This window comes from Nerophis lumbriciformis, linkage group LG21 (assembly GCF_033978685.3).
Source record: "Nerophis lumbriciformis linkage group LG21, RoL_Nlum_v2.1, whole genome shotgun sequence".
Taxonomy (NCBI): Eukaryota; Metazoa; Chordata; class Actinopteri; order Syngnathiformes; family Syngnathidae; genus Nerophis; species Nerophis lumbriciformis.
Window position 1 is genome coordinate 15,815,001 of NC_084568.2, and position 20,136 is coordinate 15,835,136.

Genomic DNA, 20,136 nt, shown 5'->3' on the forward strand with positions numbered 1-20,136 from the left:
CCATCAACAGACCGGTGTGCTGGCAGTCTTCTGCAACTCCTTCCTGCAGAAGGTCGTCATGAGCTCCTCATGCCACTAGAAGACGTAGGGGGGAGCCAAGGTAGTGAGGGTAGTGACTGCGCACCACTTCCTTCACTCTAATCTACTCCTTGCGCAGGCCTGCTCCAAACACCCCCACCCTCCCTACTTCAGAAGCTTCCCGAATCTCCAGTTGGCATTAGCGAAAGGTTGATGACCTGGAGGATTCCCCTCACCAATAACCGTTACTGCACCCTCATCAGCGCCTATGCCCCAACACTGATTGCCGACCCTCAATGTAAGGAAGAGTTCTATGCCTCCCTGCACTCCGCCTTCAGCAAAACACCACTCACTGACAAGCTCATCCTTCTAGGGGATTTTAACGCAAGAGTGGGCTCGGACAGTGTACTGTGGAGGGAAGTGATGGGTCGGAACGGTGTTGGCAAGCTCAACAACAATGGTCTCCGTCTTCTCACTCTATGTTCTGAGCATCAACTGGTCATCACAAACACCTTGTTCCATCTGAAGAACAAGTACAAAACATCCTGGCAACACCCTCGCTCTAAACACTGGCATCTCCTAGATTACATCATCACCCGCCACGCGGACAGGAAGGAGGTGCGCATCACTAGGGCCATGCGTGGAGCTGACTGTTGGACTGACCACCGCCTGATCAGAACAAAGATTGACTTAGAAATACGTCCTCAACAGAGAAAAACACCACCTTCCAGGAGGCTCAACTGCGATGCACTGAAGTCCACGCACTCCGTCAACCAGCTCAGGAAAAAGGTAGCAGATCAGCTGTTCAAGATTCTTGAAGTGCCACCAGATCTGGACACTGGACCTACCTGGAGCACCCTACGCACTGCCCTCCACCAGGCGGCCGTGGAGTCTATAGGGTACACCAGAAGGCGACATCAAGACTGGTTTGACAATAGTGCGCCAGGAATCTATGACCTGCTTCAGGCAAAACACAAGGCCCTTGCAGCTCACATATCAAACCCTCAATCCACCGTCCTGAAGGCTCAGCTCATCCGACTCAGAAGTGAAACCCAGCGCACCCTCAGAGCCATGGAGAACGACTGGTGGACCCAGAAGGCCCGCGAAATACAACATCACGCAGACACCAACAACTCTCATGCCTTCTACGACTCCATCAAGTCCATCTATGGCCCACAGAGGAAGAACATCACCCCAGTTAGATCAGCTGACGGCACCACTCTTTACAAGGACAAACAACAGATCCTAGACAGATGGGCTGAGCACTTCAGGGTACTGCTGAACACCACGAACCCTGTACAGACCGACATACTCTCTGACCTCCCATGCCTGCCCCCTGTAGACTCGCTGGACTCCTCTCCCAGCTTCTCAGAGGTACTCAAGGCCATCAAGGGTCTAAAAAACAACAAGAGCCCAGGCCTTGACGAGATCCCGGGAGAAATCTTGAAGCACGGTGGATATCTCCTGCACCGCAGAATGCACCAGCTGATCACTGCCATCTGGTCGTCTGAAGTCATCCCGCAAGATTGGAAGGATGCTAGCATCATAACGATCTATAAGCGCAAAGGCGACAAAGCAGACTGCGGCAACAGCAGAGGTATCTCCCTACTATCCGCAGCTGGGAAGGTGCTAGCAAGGATCATGTTACATCGAGTAGCAACTCATGTAACCGAAAACATCCTGCCCGAATCTCAATGCGGCTTTAGACGTGATCGGAGCACCGCAGACATGATCTTTGTTGCCAGACAGGTACAGGAAAAATGCAGAGAACACCGCAAAGACCTGTACATGGCATTCATTGACCTGTCCAAGGCCTTCGATACAGTAAACCGGGACTTGCTGTGGGAAGTACTTGGAAAACTAGGTGTACCAGCAAAGTTCTGCAACCTACTGCGACAGCTACATGATGGCATGCAGGCCTGTGTGAGCAACGGCGGCCAACAATCCCCATTTTTCAGTGTGGATGTGGGGGTCAAGCAAGGGTGTGTCCTTGCCCCAACCATATTCAACATGTTCATTTCCACTGTCACCCTCCTGTCCCATAAACACCTGGACCCCACAGATGGGATTCAGATACAATACCGGCTGGATGGTAACCTTTTTAACATCCGTCGCCTCCAAGCCACCACTAAACTCACCACCCAGCATATTCTGGAACTACAGTATGCAGATGACTGCGCTGTACTTGCACACTCACCAGAGTCTCTCCAGCGCGCACTGAATGTGGTAGCCTCCATCTACAGTGCCATTGGTCTTCAGATAAACACCAAGAAAACACAAATACTCGTGCAGGAGTTTACTCCCCAGCCAAATACGCCGATCTTCACCCTTGACGGGCACCCATTAGCCACCGTCCCCCACTTCACCTACCTCGGTAGCACCCTGTCGCCATCCTGCACCATTGACGATGACGTCCAGGCCCGTATTGGTCTGGCCTCTGCTGCCTTTGGAAGGCTACGGTCCAGGGTTTTCCTGAACAGGAATCTAACCATCTCCACCAAGCCAGCTGAGTATAAGGCAGTCTGCCTCTCCACGCTGCTCTATAGTTCTGAAACCTGGACACCCTACCAGAGGCACATCCAGAGTCTCGAGGCCTTCCACATCCGCTGCCTCCAAAGGATCCTAGGTCTGACCTGGGAAGACAGGGTGCTCTACACTGAAATTTATGACCGGACCAATACACCCAGCATCACAGCACTCCTTGGCCAAAAACACCTAAGATGGGTCGGACATGTGATCCGTATGCCAGCCCACCGCCTACCCCGTCAGATATTGTATGGCCAGCTTTCAGTCGGTCAAAGGTCTGCCGGGGGCCAGAAAAAACGGTACAACGACCACATTAAAACTCTCCTGAAAAAGTGTGACATCAAACCACCAGCACTGGAGTCCCTGGCTGCTGACCGCCAGACCTGGAGCTCTACCTGCCACCAGGGAATCACTCATCTTCAGGAGAAGTTCACAGAGCGGAGAGCACAGCGGCGTGCACAAAGACACCAACGTGCCACAGCACCAGCGACCATCACTGCTGCCTTCCCCTGCCCTTCCTGTGACAAAGTCTGTGGATCACGCATAGGCCTGAGCAGCCACCTGGCTATGCACAGGCGAAAGGCACAACAATAACCAATCCAATACTTCGTTTGGAGCAACGTCATCATCGACATCGATGGACTGCCATAAGCATGTATGTATATAATATACATACCGGTACATATATGTATGTATATGTCTGTATATATATATATATATATATATATACATATATAGAGTTATATACATATTATATTAATATAATGGATATAATATAATTGGTAGAAAATGGATGGATATTAAGAGTATGTGAACGTTTAACTCCTACCTTGTTTACTTCCGTGCCGACCTTCTTAAAGTTTTGTAATCAGTTATACTTGTATAGCACTTTTGTACCTTAAAGGTACTTAAAGCGCTTTGACACTATTTCCGCATTCACCCATTCATACACACATTCACACACTGATGGCGGGAGCTGCCATGCAAAGCCCTAACCACGACCCAAGTGTCTTGCTCAAGGACACAAAGGACGTGACTAGGATGGCGGATCAAACTAGGAACCTTCATCCGCTCTAGCAACCGAGCCACGGTGTCCCAATCAGAATCAATCCGAAATATTAAGCAGCTAAAATGCGTCAAAAATGGATAAGTGTGGAAAGTGTTTTCCATTTTCCCGATCATGTTTTGTAATGGATTTTAAGTGGGTGTATTTTTTTTTTTTTTGGCGCATGGATGTTTTTTATATAATATCCACAAAGTTCATTCAGTCAGTTGACATTTTGTGTTGGTTGAATTGTTTAGTTTTTTTTGCACCATGACTTGCGAAGGTTGTTTGCATTTGGTCAAGTAAGTAAATGCTGCACATTTTCCATTTAAGACATTATTAAAGGTCATCGATCTGAAAAACTGTTGTCCACTAGATGTCGATAAAATAGCAATAACTAAATTGTCAGACTTTTTCAATCAATCAATCAATCAATCAATCAATGTTTATTTATATAGCCCTAAATCACAAGTGTCTCAAAGGGCTTCAAATGAATGCAATCTCTCTGCGAGTAAGATTCCTTATAGATTTCATGACGTCTCGCGGGTCAATTTGAAGACGTCGGCGGACGTAGTTTGGACATCCCTGTTTTAAGCTCACTAGAGGTGTTCCCAACCAAAATTGATATAAGCTATCAGTCTGATATAAACAAACAAGTATCAGATTATATCGCTTTGCATCCAAACGTTCTGATTTTAGCTCAAATACAAGCAGTCCTGCAGTGTGTTTATTTGTGCAAAGCTGGAAAGCCAGCTAACATCTAAATGTCCTCCAATAATCACACACGATTGTTCTTTTCTTCTATTTTAGTCCAGTCATTTACTAAAGGTAAACATGGTAGGCTATAGGATACCAGACACTTGGAGCTACACAAAAGCTAAGCACACAATAGCACACAAGCTAGACATACTGTATGTGTCCTTAATTCAGTTCTTCTTAAATAGTGGGGCGGGCCACCCTAGGGGGCATGCGGTGCGATGCTGGGTGTGACCCCGGTAAACATGCTTTATCAGTATCATGCCGTATCTTGCTTCAAACGTGCTCATTGGCACCCTAACCCTAACCCTGACTTCTTCAATCTGTATAAAAAAAATCAGCACAAATTGTTTTATTTTTATTTTGAGTTAGTGTTTTATATATTGTGCTCCTGGTTACTGTGGTTGATCAGTTTAAACTTGATTGTTCAGTATTTAATGGTTCAAGTCAGTTAAAAACTGCACTTTAAATATTTTCTGGTACAGACTAAAAAACAATGTTAATAAGGTAATTATTTGTTGTAAGTCGATCTATATTTCTTTTAGTGTTTTTTTTAATGTTAATAAAGATGCAATGTTGTGCAGAGGTGTACTTATAACAGTTTTATAGACAAATTAGACTATTTATAGTCGTGGTAGAGAGTAGGAGGGCTCTAGGGGTGCGTAACTGAAAATAATTGAGAAAATATTGCGGTGTAAAACAGCACATTTGTCAATACAAACACGTATCAAATGATTATATTTGCATATTACTTGCACTGACTAAAAAACAATGTTAATAAAGTAATTATTTGTTGTGAGTTGATCTATATTTCTTTTAGTGTTTTCTGTAATGTTAATAACGATGCAATGTTGTACAGAGGTGCACTTATAACAATTTTGTAGACAGATTATACTATTTATAGTCATGGTAGAGAGTGGGGGGGGGGGGGTCTAGGGGTGCATAACTGAAAATAATTGAGAAAACATTGCGGTGTAAAACAGTACATTTGTCAATACAAACAAGTATTAAATTATTATATTTGCATATTACTTGCACATAAAAGTCTCCAAGCTAGAAGGATATTAGAAAGTGTCCAGTAACAAACGTGTCTGCATCATTCAACATACTGCATCATGAGCTTAGTGAATTATTGTGGCCACTCGGGGCCGCCAAAACCTTCTACTTCGACCTAAAAGACAGCATAAGTCTATGCCACAGGGTTAATAATAAATAGATTAGTGTTCTTCATACCTATCATTGTTCTCCGTTTGACTGATTTCACTTGATCAAGCCCTTTCTAACACTCCACACTACAAAATAATACAAGTATATCGTACTGCAAGTGGTAAAGTTGTATCAGGACAATCCTAAAATGCACACAATCATTGATAGCATGTCTGCAAGGCTAATGAGTTGTCACCTATCAGTGTTATTGGCTTAATTTTTATTGTTTATGTTTAGGCTATTTGTGTTTCACTCTTTGTTTGGCCGTAGTCCACGGGCACTTCTTTACTTGGGCATCCCTGCCCTAAAATAACAGTCCTTAGTACAGTTTTTGTCGACTACTTTATGCAAAGTGTGTACACGCAGAGACCACACACATTGTTGCTGTCACAGTTATTTATTATTACTCATATTATTTTTCTTGGCTGTGTTTTAAAAATTCTGGATTCTGCATAATGTTGTTCCCCCTTTCCAAAGCACCCGTGTGACCACCAGAGGGCGGCATTGTTTCAAAGGATTGTGCCTCCTCTTAAATCTAAACATCAGTGGTTGAGAGTGAGGCCGATCATACAAAAAGTCCAAATATGAAGACAGTGGATGAAGTGTGACCTCTCACATCGACACCCCCAAAACAAACAATCTCAAAATCAGCCTCCCCAGCGGCTTGGTGTTCTCGTAGAACCTTGGTGCTGGATGCGTTGTTCCCAAGTGGAGTGTCTTGCAGGCCGTGTCCTCAGTAGCAGCAAGGCAGTTGTGAGTCTTGATCAGGTCTCACTTGAGGGGGGGTCATATTGTCCCTTCCTCCACCAGTTTGTTGAGTCCTTTGCAGATTCGGGTCAGGTTAGGCCTGAAGTGCCCGCCGGGCTCGTACAGCTTAGTGAGGAGCTCGGGGTCGGCGTAATGGTTGAAGACGTGGTTGATGCGGCTGTGAGATTTGGGCGTCAGGTGGCTGTTGACCAGTTTGAGCAGCAGGTCTCTGCAGCTGGTCAGCAGGTCGGACATCACTGTTTTGTCAAAGGTGAAGTCCACCTGCGCACACACATGAACACAATGTCACACAGGTCTGTTTAAAGGACAGTAACAAAGGCAGTGTAGGTTGATAAACCTCATTCCCTGACACCTTAAAGGGGCCCTATTATGCCAAACCAGCGTTTCTAAACTGATGGTATCTGCTTTTGTGGATTTGGGATCGCCATAAGTCCCGAAACCTTGAAATCAAACTGTGGAGGCATTGCGTAGATTTTCATAAAACAATCTTGGCTTCCTTGAGACGTCCCCCAAACGATCCATTTGGAATTTTGCTCTCACCTGTGACGTCAGCGGATTATCCATTTACGGTAGAAGTTTTCCGAACATCTTTTACGCGAGTCAGCCATTTTCATTTTATGTAGCACCAGTTTAAGTCCACAACAATTTCCACAATGAAACCCAATTAAGTAAAATGCGCTGTGGTTGGTTTGCTTCAACCAGCACAAGTTATTAGACAAACTTTCAGCCTCGTCAAAAGTAATAAGTGCCTTACTTTTAGTTTGTATGATCCGTGGTAGGGGTGCACAAAAAAATTGATTCACATCCGAATCCCGATACTTATTCATCACCATTTTAAAAATGTACATATATGTAAATATGTGTGTATGTGTGTATACATATATGTATGTATGTATATATATATATATATGTATATATATATATATATATATATATATATATATATATATATATATATAATGTGTATGTAAGTATACATGTGTATGTATTTATGTGTATTACTGTATATATATTTTTATACTGTATTTATATATGTGTGTGTGTGTATATATATATATATATATACATATATATATATATATATATATATATATATATATATGTGTATGTATGTATGTAAATAAATGTGTATATATATGCATGTATGTATGCATGCATGTATGTATTTGTATATATACAGTATATACATATGTGTATATATATATATATATAAATATATGTATACATAGATATATATATATATATATATATATACATATATGTATATATATATATATATGTATATGTGTAAATACATATATCTATGTATATGTGTGTATATACGTGGGTGTGTGTCTATATATGTATATATATGAGAATATATATAAATATGTGTGTGTGTGTGTGTGTGTGTGTGTGTATATATATATATATCAGTGTGTGTGTGTGTGTGTGTGTGTGTGTGTGTGTGTGTGTGTGTGTGTGTGTGTGTGTGTGTGTGTGTGTGTATATATATATGTATATATGTATGTGTATATGTATGTATGTATGTGTATATGTATGTATGCATGTATACATATATATATATATATATATATATATATATATATATATATATATGTATGTGTGTGTATGTATGTATGCATATATATATGCAAATCAGTTTTAGAAAATTATTAATTTAATATGTATGTATATATATGTGTGCATATATATATATATATATATATATATACATATATATATATGTATTCAAATCAGTTTGAGAAAATTATTAATTTAACTTGTGTGTGTGTGTATATATATATGTAAATATATACATATATGTGGTTTTGAAAAAATATATCTATAGTTAAAAAAAAATATATGTATTAGAGATGCGCGGTTTGCGGGCACAACCGCGGAGTCCGCGGATTATCCGCGGATCGGGCGGATGAAATTAAAAAAAATTAGATTTTATCCGCGGGTCGGGTCGGGTCGGGTGGTTCAAATTATAAAAAAAAAATAGATTTTAAATAGATTCAGGCGGGTGGCAGTTAAACCAATTCGGAAATATATATACATAGTTAAATGTTGTTACCCACATACGAAAAACGAGCAGGCACCTGCTGCATATGCCACAACAGAAGAAAAAAGAAAGAAAGAGATGGACACTTTTACGGAGCGGAGAAGGGACGCCTCGCCGGGGTCCGGGACCGAGGCCCCTTCCCCCGAGAGGGCCCCACCGGGAGCCGTAGCTGAGGCGATCCGCGAGAAGGGCCCGACGCACGTCCAGGGTCACCACCGCGGCTACCGCACCGACACCCCGCCTCGTCCGCCTTCGCCGCGGCCGGCGTCACGCGCAGCAGGTAAGCAGCTTACCTGCCCGCCACCCCCGTGGCCGGGGGCTCGTAACAGGGGTCACTCCGCGCGCTCCGCCCGCGCAGCTTACCTGCCCGCCACCCCTGTTGCCGGGGGCGCGTAACAGGGGTCACTCCGCGCGCAGTACGCTCACGAAAGGGGTGGGGCTCACCCTGGTTGATATAGACAGCAGCTAGGACGGTGGCCATGGAAGTTGGAACCCGCTAAGGAGTGTGTAACAACCCACCTGCCGAATCAACTAGCCCTGAAAATGGATGGCGCTGGAGCGTCGGGCCCATATACCCGGCCGTCGCCGGCAGCGAGACGCGCTTGGACGTGCGCTCAGCGCGGCTCCCATAAGATTGCGCACTGGTGTGCGTCTGGGTCGTGACAGTGTGGCACGCGAATGTCTGTGCTGCATTGGATCAGTCTCCTTTCTTTAACAGGCAAAAGCTTTATAACCTCACTAATGCCTTGCATCGTCTATATTAGATATATAACAACGGGCGGGTGCGTGCGAATGGCGGGCGGATGCGGTTCTGATCAAATGTTAGATCGGGTGGATTGCGGATGGTTGACGACTTTCTGATGCGGTTGCGGATGAAATAATTGCCTAGCCGCGCATCTCTAATATGTATATATATGTATATGTGTATATATATAAATATATATACATAGATATATATATATATATATAGTTATATATATATATATATATATATATATATATATATATATATATATATATATATATATATATATAGTTTTATATATATATATATAGTTTAGACATTTTTTTTATAGTTTTGAAAACAAATAAAAATAAAATCTATAAAATAGTTTTTTCTATTTTTTTTTTTTTAATAAGAATCCATTTTTAAAAACACATTTTTAGGCCATTTCCATGCAACAAGAAAGAGCCTTTCTAACCTGTAACCTGTTTAAAAAAGTTTCATTATAATAATTATACCAAATAATACATTGTGGGAACCGGTTTGATATAGTTGAAAAAGTACTTTTGATGACGGGTTCGGCGCCAATTACGGTACTTATGGCAATTGAGAAGACAATGAAAGGTTAAGTAATAACAGTACACTAGAGATGTGTCAAAGGTGCTGTTTGCAACTTCATCAAAGTAAGAATTTTCAAAGCAAAAAAATATTCCAAGAAAACTGCCGGCTTGCTTATGTTACCATTGTTGATGTAGTTGATGTAGATCGAGTATCAATTCTGAATCAAATCGTCACCCCAGCAATCAAAATCGTATCGAATCGTTCCCTGCCCAAAGAATCCCACCTCTAATTCGTGGCAAATTTGCCTTCAACGGTAAAGAATTTGCTCCGAGTGTGTGCCAAGAAGAGTTTTGCACAAAACGTTCACAAAAAGGTGGATTTCTTGAAAAACTACTTTTGATGACGGGTTCGGCGACAATTATTTATGGCAATTGAGAAGACAATGAAAGGTTAAGTAATAACAGTACACTAGAAATGTGTTAAAGGTGCTGTTTGCAACATCTTCACAGTAAGAATTTTCAAAAGCAAAAAAATATTCCAAGATCACTGCTAGCACTGCTAGCTTATGTTACCATTAGTGGTTTAACAGAACACATTTGTTTGACAATTGTCTATATTTTTCACAATTACAAAGTTTATGGAATAACATTTTTACTGGCCCGAATAAAAAATTGGTGTTTACACCTGTCACCTACCCAGTCTCATCAACACGTACGCCCAGGGAGCGCATGCACACTTACAAAAGCAGTCCGAGAGATTTAACGAACAATTAGCAGTCATGTTGTTGTTATGATAGAATATACATTAAATGACCGCTAACACTAGCTATCCAAATTGCTATTAGCTAACAACACCCAAGGCTAATGCACGTGCATGTGTTACGTACGTACGTGATAACGTCATTCCGTACGAGAAGCCGTAAAAGGGCGGGATATATGATGTAAAATACATTGGAAAGTTAACGGCCTCTCGGTATCTGTGTAAATGTTGCAAACAGCCCCATTAATGATAAGTTAACAATGTTTATTTGAGTTGTTGTGTAGCTAGCTTAGCCCTCTACTGTAAGATAATAGCGTCTATTTAGCATCGATTTATCGCTAGTTGCTTTTTGACAAAGACAATCAAGAGGAGTCTGAAAACTTTTCAAGAGTGATAACATTTATATTGTGATAGATATCGCAACCTCTTGCGGTAACAATATGTATCACGATTTATGATAGTAAAATATTTTAAAAAATTATTACAAATGTTCCTAATTTGGATGCTGATGTATGCAGTTCCAGAAGTGTCCAGTAGGGATGTTCCCATCGATTTATGCGGTTGCATTCGTAGCATATAGTAGACTGTTAGCGTTACCCAAGCTAGCTGATTGATTGATTGATTGAGACTTTTATAGTAGATTGCACAGTACAGTACATATTCCGTACAATTGACCACTAAATGGTAACACCCCAATAAGTTTTTCAACTTGTTTAAGTCGGGGTCCACGTTAATCAATTCATGGTATAAATATATACTATCAGCATAATCCAGTCATCACATAAGTTAATCATCAGAGTATATACATTGAATTATTTACATTATTTACAATCCGGGGGGGGGGATGTGTAGGGGGTTGGGGCGGGGGGGTTAGGTTTGGTTGATATCAGCACTTCAGTCATCAACAATAATATAATCTGATAAATGGACATTGTAACAGTGTAGGTCTGACTTGGTAGGATATGTACAGCGAGCAGTGAACATCGTGAGCTCAGAAAGCATACGAACAAGTATATACGTTTGATTATTTACATTTGATTAATTACAATCCGGGGAGGTGGGATGTGGTGGGGGGAGGGTGTTAGTCTAGGGTTGTAGTTGCTGCGGGCGAGTTTACGGACAACGTACAGTATTTTGGAAAAAAGAATGTCTGTTTACCTTTAGTCTTGGGTAAGCACACAAATTAATGAGTATTATTTTCAGGGCAGTAGCACAGTGAATTTAAGTATTTAAAGTATAAAAACTGACTCCATAGACAAAATGTAGACAAGTTTGGCGCCACTTTTATTTATTTTTTCAAATCTATCATCCATTGGAAGTGCTGAAATGAGTGAATTCCACCATTTTGTATTTTTTCCGGGTAGCGAGCCTTTGGAATAAGGTCCAGTTTGTCTCCGTACGGTGCCTTGATTTTTAGACAGATTTGTTTTTTTTGTATTTTTGGTCCATATGGCTCTTTCAACGTTTTGGGTTGCCGACCCCTGAATTAGGCCTACTACGCTACTGTATTTTAATGTTGGTCATTATGGTTTTCTGAGGTGGTACTTGGTGAAAAAAGTTTGAGAACCACCGAGCTAATATATTTGTGGCGGTCCAGATGTCTCCCAGGCGAGTCTTCGCAAATAAATGAATGTACGGTAAGCATTTAACGTTGTGGTGGCTGGGTGTTGTGGATGTGTACCTCGTAGAAGCTGATGGCCGTCATGGCTCCTTGGTGTAACTTCTTTTTAAAGTCCTGTGCCAGGCTCAGCTCCTCGGGGCTGAAGCGGTTGTTTCGGAACAGAACGCCGATCTTCACCGCGATCTTGATCAGGTCTTTGACCACCTTCTGGGCCTCGGACTTGTTGCCCGAGTACTCCTTGGAGAAGCGGTACAGTTCGTCCAGGATTTCGCTGGTGTTGTCGTCGATGAACATCTGGACGGAGGTTTTGTTGGCCACGCTGCTGAGGATCTTCTTCTGGACCTTTAAGGCCATGTCCTTGGAGCTGAAGTGGTCCATGGCTGTCTGAGTCGGGGAGAGGACAAATATTTGATTGGTTGAAGTTTGTTTTTATTTTTATTTATTTATTTAAATGTAGCTATTCATTCATTGATGAATAGTTAACAAGTCTTTTTGTCACCTTTCCTCTAAATCAGGGGTGTCAATTTTTTTTATAGAGGGCCACATCGCAATTATGGCTGTCCTCAGAGGACCACATTAAATGACATAGTGGACCACATTGAATGATGTGGCAGACCATATTGAATAATTTGGCAGACCGCATTAAATGATGTGCCGGAAGCCGCTTTAAATGAGTTGGTTGACCACATTAAATGATGTGGCAGAGGCCACATTAAATGAAGTGGCTGATCACATTAAATGATGTGGCAGAGGCCATTTTAAATGAAGTGGTTGACCACGTTTAAAGATGTTGCAGAGGCCATTTTAAATTAAGTGGTTGACCACATCAAATGATGTGGCGGAGGCCAAATTAAATGAAGTAGCTGACCACATTAAATGACTTGGTGGAGGCCACAATAAATGATGTGGCGAAGGCTAATTTAAACGATGCGGTTGACCACATTTAATGACGTGGCGGAGGCCACATTAAATGATGTGAAGGAGACCACATTAAATGAATTGGTTGACCACATTAAATGATGTGGCGGAGGCCACTTTAAATGACATGGTTGACCACTTTAAATGAAGTGGCTGACCACATTAAATGATGTGGCAGAGGCCACTTTACATTAAGTGACTGACCACATTAAATGATGTGATTGGCCAATTTAAATGATGTGGCTGACCACGTTAAATGATGTGGCGGAGGCCACATTAATTGAAGTCGCTGACCACATTAAATGACGTGGCAGAGGCCATTTTAAATGAAGTGGTTCACCACATTAAATGATGTGGCGGGGCCAACTAAAAATTAATTGGCTGACCACGTTACATGATGTGGCAGAGGCCACTTTAAATGAAGTGGTTGACCACATTAAATGATGTGGCGGGGGCCACATTAAATTAATTGGCTGACCACGTTACATGATGTGGCGGAGGCCACTTTAAATGAAGTGGTTGACCACATTAAATGACATGGCGGAGGCCAAATTAAATGATGTGGCTGACCACATTAAATGACGTGGCGCAGGCCACTTTAAATGATGTGGCGGAGACCACTTTAAATTAAGTGGTTGACCACGTTAAATGACGTGGCGCTGGCCACTTTAAATGAAGTGACTGACCACATTAAATTACATGGCGGACCACATTAAATTATGTGGCAGATCAAACTATATTTTGTGGCAGACCACATTAAATGATGTGGAAAACCCTGGTACATTAAATGAAGTGGCGGACCATCTTAAATGATGTGGCTGGCCACCCTAAATAATGTGACAGGCAACCTTCAATGAAAACGATATTGCGTCGACCACCTTAAATGATGTGGCAGACCACATTAATTGATATGGAAGACCACATTTAATGACGTGGCAGGCCACAATAAATTATGTGGAAGACCACATTAAATAATGTGCTGGATCACATTAAATGATGTGGCGGGCGAGATCTATCCTCCGGCCCTTGAGTTTGACATGTGCTCTAAATGAGGTGGTTGAACTTCCTTCTAGATATTTATGGAGGCATCAGGACCAACAACATTCTCACACCTGCTCGTCAATTATAAAGTGACGCACAAACGGCACAATAAAAAAAAAAACAGGTTTGAACTGATTCGTCATATTTACTGATTCAGCGATAACTCCTAGCTAGCGGACAGCGACATGCTTGTTTGTGTGTTTGTGATGGCTGATGGGGAAAAACAGCAGCAAAGTGACTCCACGGAGGCTTTTGATGTCTCCGCCGGGACACACACACACACACACACACACACACCCAGGAGAGGTCATCAGAGGTCCGATGTTTACCTCTGTAAACTTTAATCCCACAGCTACAACATAACCTCAGGGGCTCCCTCTGTGATTCTTTGACGTGTCTCTGAAGGGAAGCCAGGAATCAAACTAGCAATCTTCCAGCTGCGAGACCACGACTCAAAGAAGGCTGTCAGTGGTACATTGACCGTCTTTGGTGGCGTTTGTTGGACTGCAATGACTCCCAATTTTCATCCTCATATCTAGTTGGAGGTGCTTAGTAGGGTGGTCACGATACCAGAGTTTCAGTAATCGATACGAATACCGATTAATTTCCATGGTTGTCAATCCTTTTACGATGCTACAATAAAGATAAAAATAACTGAATAATTAATAAGATTACATTTCATTTACTTTTGATCAAGCTGGATCTCAAAGGGCTACAAAGTTACAATGTTAAAAACAAGGTGGAGGAGACAAAACATACTCAATAAAAACAAAAAGACAATGTTAAAAATCATATTGATACTTAGCAAGCATACGCCTTTCTGAATAAAAAAAGGTTTTCAGTCCTATTTTAAACACAACCCATGTACTTGTAAATGCACTACTCTAACGAACAGTCTTTTAAAGGGGAATTTAAAATGTTACCTATCATTCACAATCCTTATGAAAGACAAAAACAGACATTTTTCTTTTTTTAATGCATTATAAATCATAAATACACATTAGAAAGTCAGCTAACATTGGAGTCAATGAGAGTCGGTCTATTTTGTTTAAAACGTGCTCTAAAAGAAATCCCAAAACCTCCATCTCTGTTTTATATACACGCTGTAAGTACATACACAATATTGCCAAAAGTATTTGGCCACCCATCCAAATGATGAGAATCAGGTGTCCTAATCACTTGGCCCGGTGTATAAAATCTAGCACTTAGGCAAGAGACTGTTTCTACAAACGTTTGTGAAAGAATGGGCCGCTCTCAGTGATTTCCAGCGTGGAACTGTCATAGGATGCTTCCTGTGCAACAAATCCAGTCGTGAAATTTCCTCACTCCTAAATATTCTAAAGTCAACTTAATTGTAAGAAAAGTGAAGAGTTTGGGAACAACAGCAAGTCAGCCACAAAGTGGTAGGCCACGTAAACTGACAGAGAGGGGTCAGTGGATGCTGAAGCGCATAGTGCAAAGACTTTCTGCACAGTCAGTTGCTACAGAGCTCCAAACTTCATGTGACCTTCCAATTAGCCCACGTACAGTACGCAGAGAGCTTCATGGAATGGGTTTCCATGGCCGAGCAGCTGCATCTAAGGCATACATAACCAAGTCCATTGCAAAGCGTGGGATGCAGTGGTGTAAAGCACGTCGCCACTGGACTCTAGAGCAGAGGATACGCTTTCTCTAGACTGATGAGTCACGCTTTTCCATCTGGCAATCTGATGGACCAGTCTGGGTTTGGAGGTTGCCAGGAGAACGGTACATTTCGGACCACATTGTGCCAAGTGTGAAATTTGGTGGAGGAGGAATTATGGTGTAGGGTTGTTTTTCAGGAGTTGGGCTTGGCCCCTTAGTTCCAGTGAAAGGAACTTTGAATGCTCCAGGATACCAAAACATTTTGGACAATTCCATGGGATGGCACTTCAAGTTCACATGTGAGTAAAGGCAGGTGGCCAAATACATTTGTCAATATAGTGTATGTAATATAGTAAGACATTTTAAGCATACAGCGGCGTATTAATTTCACAGACGCATCCCAACAGTCGCTAACTCCTAACACTACTAATCCTGTAGACTTCATGAAAGACAAAAACCATGATAAAACAATCACTTACTGGACAATGTCTGCTCTCACTGGGATGCCGACTGATGGGATGTTTGTATCGTCCCGTTTAAACGAATAATTAATCATAATCCACACAAAGGGTTAAAACCTGCGTCTTTTTGTGTCATTCTTGCCATATTCCCGGGTATAAATTGAATGTCAATGTAACGATCTGTCACTTCACTTCTGGTGGTGGTTCCTTGTTTGGTGTTTGTTTGTGTTATTTTTGTTTCCCTTCCTGCTTTCCCTCACCTGTCCCTGATTGGCAGGCTGGCACACCTGGTTGCAGTTGCCAATCAGGCGGCTATTTATGCCTGCCTCGCCTGTTCCTCAGGGCTCGAGGATTGATTATGTTTAGGACCTCTGCATGCATGACTGCTTCTCCCTATTTTGAGTTTATTAAAAGACTCTTACCTGCACGTCGTTCTCAGGTTTCCTACAAAGTCACAACCGCCGCAGCCATGCGGGTTCTCGACAGTCAAAGTTGACCAACTCATCGGTGTATTTCCACAACCTTCTACTATCCAGGTGAGAAGCATGATTTATAATCTAAAATTTACTTTCACCAACTCAGAGGCGATACAGCATCCCTTTATGTCAATATAGCAGCATAAGCGAGTTAGCTCTCTGTGATCGATCCGCCACTAAAATGTTTTTGTCTGCATTTGGTTAATATTCAGGTCACGATATGTAAATGAAGTACTGTTAGCGGTTTTTTTTGGATGGTTATTTAGAGGGTTTTGTGGGTGCAATAGAGGACCTACCATTGACTCAGTTGTTAGCTGACTTATGCTAACATTTATTTATGATATAGAATGCATAAAAAATTAAAACATGTGTTTTTGTCTTACATAAGGATTGTGAATGATGCAAGCAATTCCAAAAAAAAGTGCAGTCCCCCTTTAAAATCATTGTGCATCTACATTAATTGCACGTAATTTAAGTTTGAGTATTATAGGCAACTATGCATTAAAAAAAGGCAATATTCTATAACAGACAAGTGAATCAAAACAAATAATACTGTGCTTATAAATATGATCGTAAATAACAATAGTCAACTTTTTCACATTCTAAAAAGAATAGCAGTGGTGTGGAGGCTTCAAGTTAAAAAAAACAAAACATACATTATTGTTATTAATATCCTTTCAATATGGTGGTAGTGTGACGTCATTTGTAATAAAATAGTCTAATAAAAAGGCAGAAATATACAATACAGGCCAAAAGTTTGGACACACCTTCTCATTCAATGCGTTTTCTTTATTTTCATGACTATTTACATTGTAGATTGTCACATCAAAACTATGACTGAACACATGTGGAGTTATGTACTTAACAAAAAAAAAGATGAAATAACTGAAAACATGTTTTATATTCTAGTTTCTTCAAAATAGCCACCCTTTGCTCTGATTACTGTTTTGCACACTCTTGGCATTCTCTCGATGACCTTCAAGAGGTAGTCACCTGAAAGGGTTTTCACTTCACAGGTGTCATAGTCGTGATGCCTTCAGTGACAATCTACAATGTAAATAGTCATGGAAATAAAGAAAACGCATTGAAATGAGAAGGTGTGTCCAAACGTTTGGCCTGTACTGTATATTTAAAGACAATTATTTGTCTTTGTATTCCTTATCAATGTCAACATTTCAGCTTTTTCTTATTACATTGTGCCTTTTTGCTCAATTTGTTCATTTTTTAAGGTGATTTTATTTCTCCAATGTGCCATAAAAAAAGAGGTGCATCAGAAAAAATCCCCCGGGCCACACTTTGCCTTCCCGCTGAAAGCAGTGAAGAAGTGGTGTTCAAAGTGTTTCCAATTGGACTTATAAAAGTGATAAAGTGGGCTTGCACGTTGTGGTAATGCACACTCCCTGGCCTTGTGGTGGCGGATCTCTGCTCTTGCTTTTAGACTGCGGTTACTTTCGTGACCGCTTGTATTTGATAAAGGAATAAATGCATGACGCAATATTTCCTTCACTTTTAACCAGTGTTCGTAATAACGAGTAATATAACTAACTACTTTTATGTACTTTAGAACACCGTTACCGATACTGTTTATGTAACGCGGCATACTTTTGATGTGGTTGTATGTCAACAAGTCTGTGTCAGAAGCACTGCAAAATCAATGCAGGAAGTAACTTTTACTAATGAAAGCAACAACCGGCACCACATAAAATTAACTTGATATTAAATAGAAGAATATAGGACAGCGTGGCTCAGATGGTAGAGCTTGAGGCTGCCAGGTTTGTGTCCAGCATCCGCCAGCCAAGTCACGACCTTTGTGTCTTTGGGCAAGGCACTTCACCCACCTTGCTCCCAGCCAACCACACTGGCATTTGAATGTTTGAGGCAGTACTCCCTTGCAAACTAGATTCTTAAGTTAAACGGGATTTTCCTGAGTAAATAAAGGTTAAAAAAATGAAAATGAAGGAGGCGACATCACACAGCAAAAAACATGTAATACACACACACGCACACTACTACTACTTCGAGGGAATAAGGAACAACAAATTGAAGTGACAAGCTTGCAATCCAAACAATACTCCGTATGTGCACACGAAAATATGACAGCCATAGAAGCACATTCTATGCCTTTATCAACCGGAGGTAACGCAATCCAGTGAAAAGATTCAACAGGGCTGCTGGCAAACTGCCGCCGCTAAGCTAACAAAGATTGCCAGGCTAAAACGCTGCACGGTGCGCTCTCTCGCTGACATCCCACGTCACTTGGCAACAGGCACCACCTTTTAAAGGTGCACACACTCTGTTCTCATGAAACGTCGCTCAACTGCGTATGCCAGATATTTTTTTTTTTTTTTTTTAAAGTGGTGCATGAATTCCAGACTATAAGCCGCAACTTTTTTTCCCACGCTCTGAACCCTGCGGCTTAGAAAAAGTTATGGCTAATTTATAGACTTTTCTTTGCTGATTGCCATAATGCAAGTACTTTTAAAAAGAAACAAGCAAAGGCACGGAAAAGGTGTGTTGTTGATTGTGCTATGGCGCCATCTTTTGGACGAGTTCGTTTGCTGCAGTGCCCTTCTCATCGTCCATAGCGTTTCTACTCGTACGAGTTCTAAATTCATCATGTAACGTTTTTAAGTTTTACAATATATATAAAGCAATTCTTTCTTACTGAACCGTCCCATGTGTGATGTCTGTAGGAGTGTTTTCATGCATATTTGTACGTGCTGTCGGAATGTAATTATTGCCTGTGCTAATATTATTAACTTACAATAGTATTCTGTTTGTATTGTTTCAGTTTCACAAATACCTCAGTAAATTCACCAAGACGTCGCCGTGGAGTTATTGAGTCTGTTTAGCTCAGGGGTGTCCAAACTAAGGCCCGCGGGTCAAGTGCGGCCCGCCAACGCTTACAGTTTGGCTCGCAAGACGTCACAAGTTTAATGAGGTATCTGGCCCGCGGGGTGCTATCAGCTTCATTTCAAATATTTGACGATCTAATTGCTGTAAATTTGCTGCCATCTTGTGGAAAATTTGAGTAAATCAGGTCAACGACCATGAAATTTGAGTTGAAGTGCTCACAGCACAGCGTTTTTATATGACCCAATCCAAACAACCCTTCTTACTCACGGCGCAAACTGCAACCAATACACATGGTCACACACAAAACAACCTACTTGCTGAACTTTGTGGATATTATAAAAAATGTCCACTCACTACACATAATTAAAAATTACTCTCATTTAAAGCCCCTACAATGCATGATGGGAAAAATGCAAAAAACTCTCTTCACACTTACTTATGTTTGGTGCACTTTAGCAGCTTGATATTATAATATATATATATATATACATACAGTCGTGGTCAAAAGTTGACATACACTTGTAAAGAACATAACGCTGTGCTGTGAGCACTTCAACTGTCTTGAGTTTCCAATCATTTCTACAACTCGTATTATTTTGTGATAGAGTGATTGGAGCACATACTTGTTGGTCACAAAAAACATTCATGAAGTTTGGTTCTTTTGTGAATTTATTATGGTTCTACTGAAAATGTGACCAAATCTGCTGGGTCAAAAGTATACATACAGCAA

General features: G+C 41.3%; 1 protein-coding gene across 2 annotated transcripts in view; it reads right to left on the bottom strand.

The window, feature by feature from the left end:
- Positions 1-5,929: 5,929 nt before the first annotated feature.
- tnfaip8l2b (tumor necrosis factor, alpha-induced protein 8-like 2b) overlaps positions 5,930-20,136 on the bottom strand; it is a 29,694-nt gene continuing 15,487 nt past the window's right edge. Inside the window, exons 1-3 of one of the 2 annotated variants that reach the window (XM_061982838.2) lie at positions 16,093-16,310; positions 12,092-12,415; positions 5,930-6,580 (exon numbers count right to left, since the gene is read on the bottom strand). In XM_061982838.2, coding sequence (XP_061838822.1) covers positions 6,338-6,580; positions 12,092-12,409 — 561 coding nt within the window. In that variant the 5' untranslated portion in view covers positions 12,410-12,415; positions 16,093-16,310 and the 3' untranslated portion in view covers positions 5,930-6,337. Of the gene's footprint in view, positions 6,581-12,091; positions 12,416-16,092; positions 16,311-20,136 lie in introns of those variants that run through there. The other variant, XM_061982837.2, reaches the window with a different exon arrangement.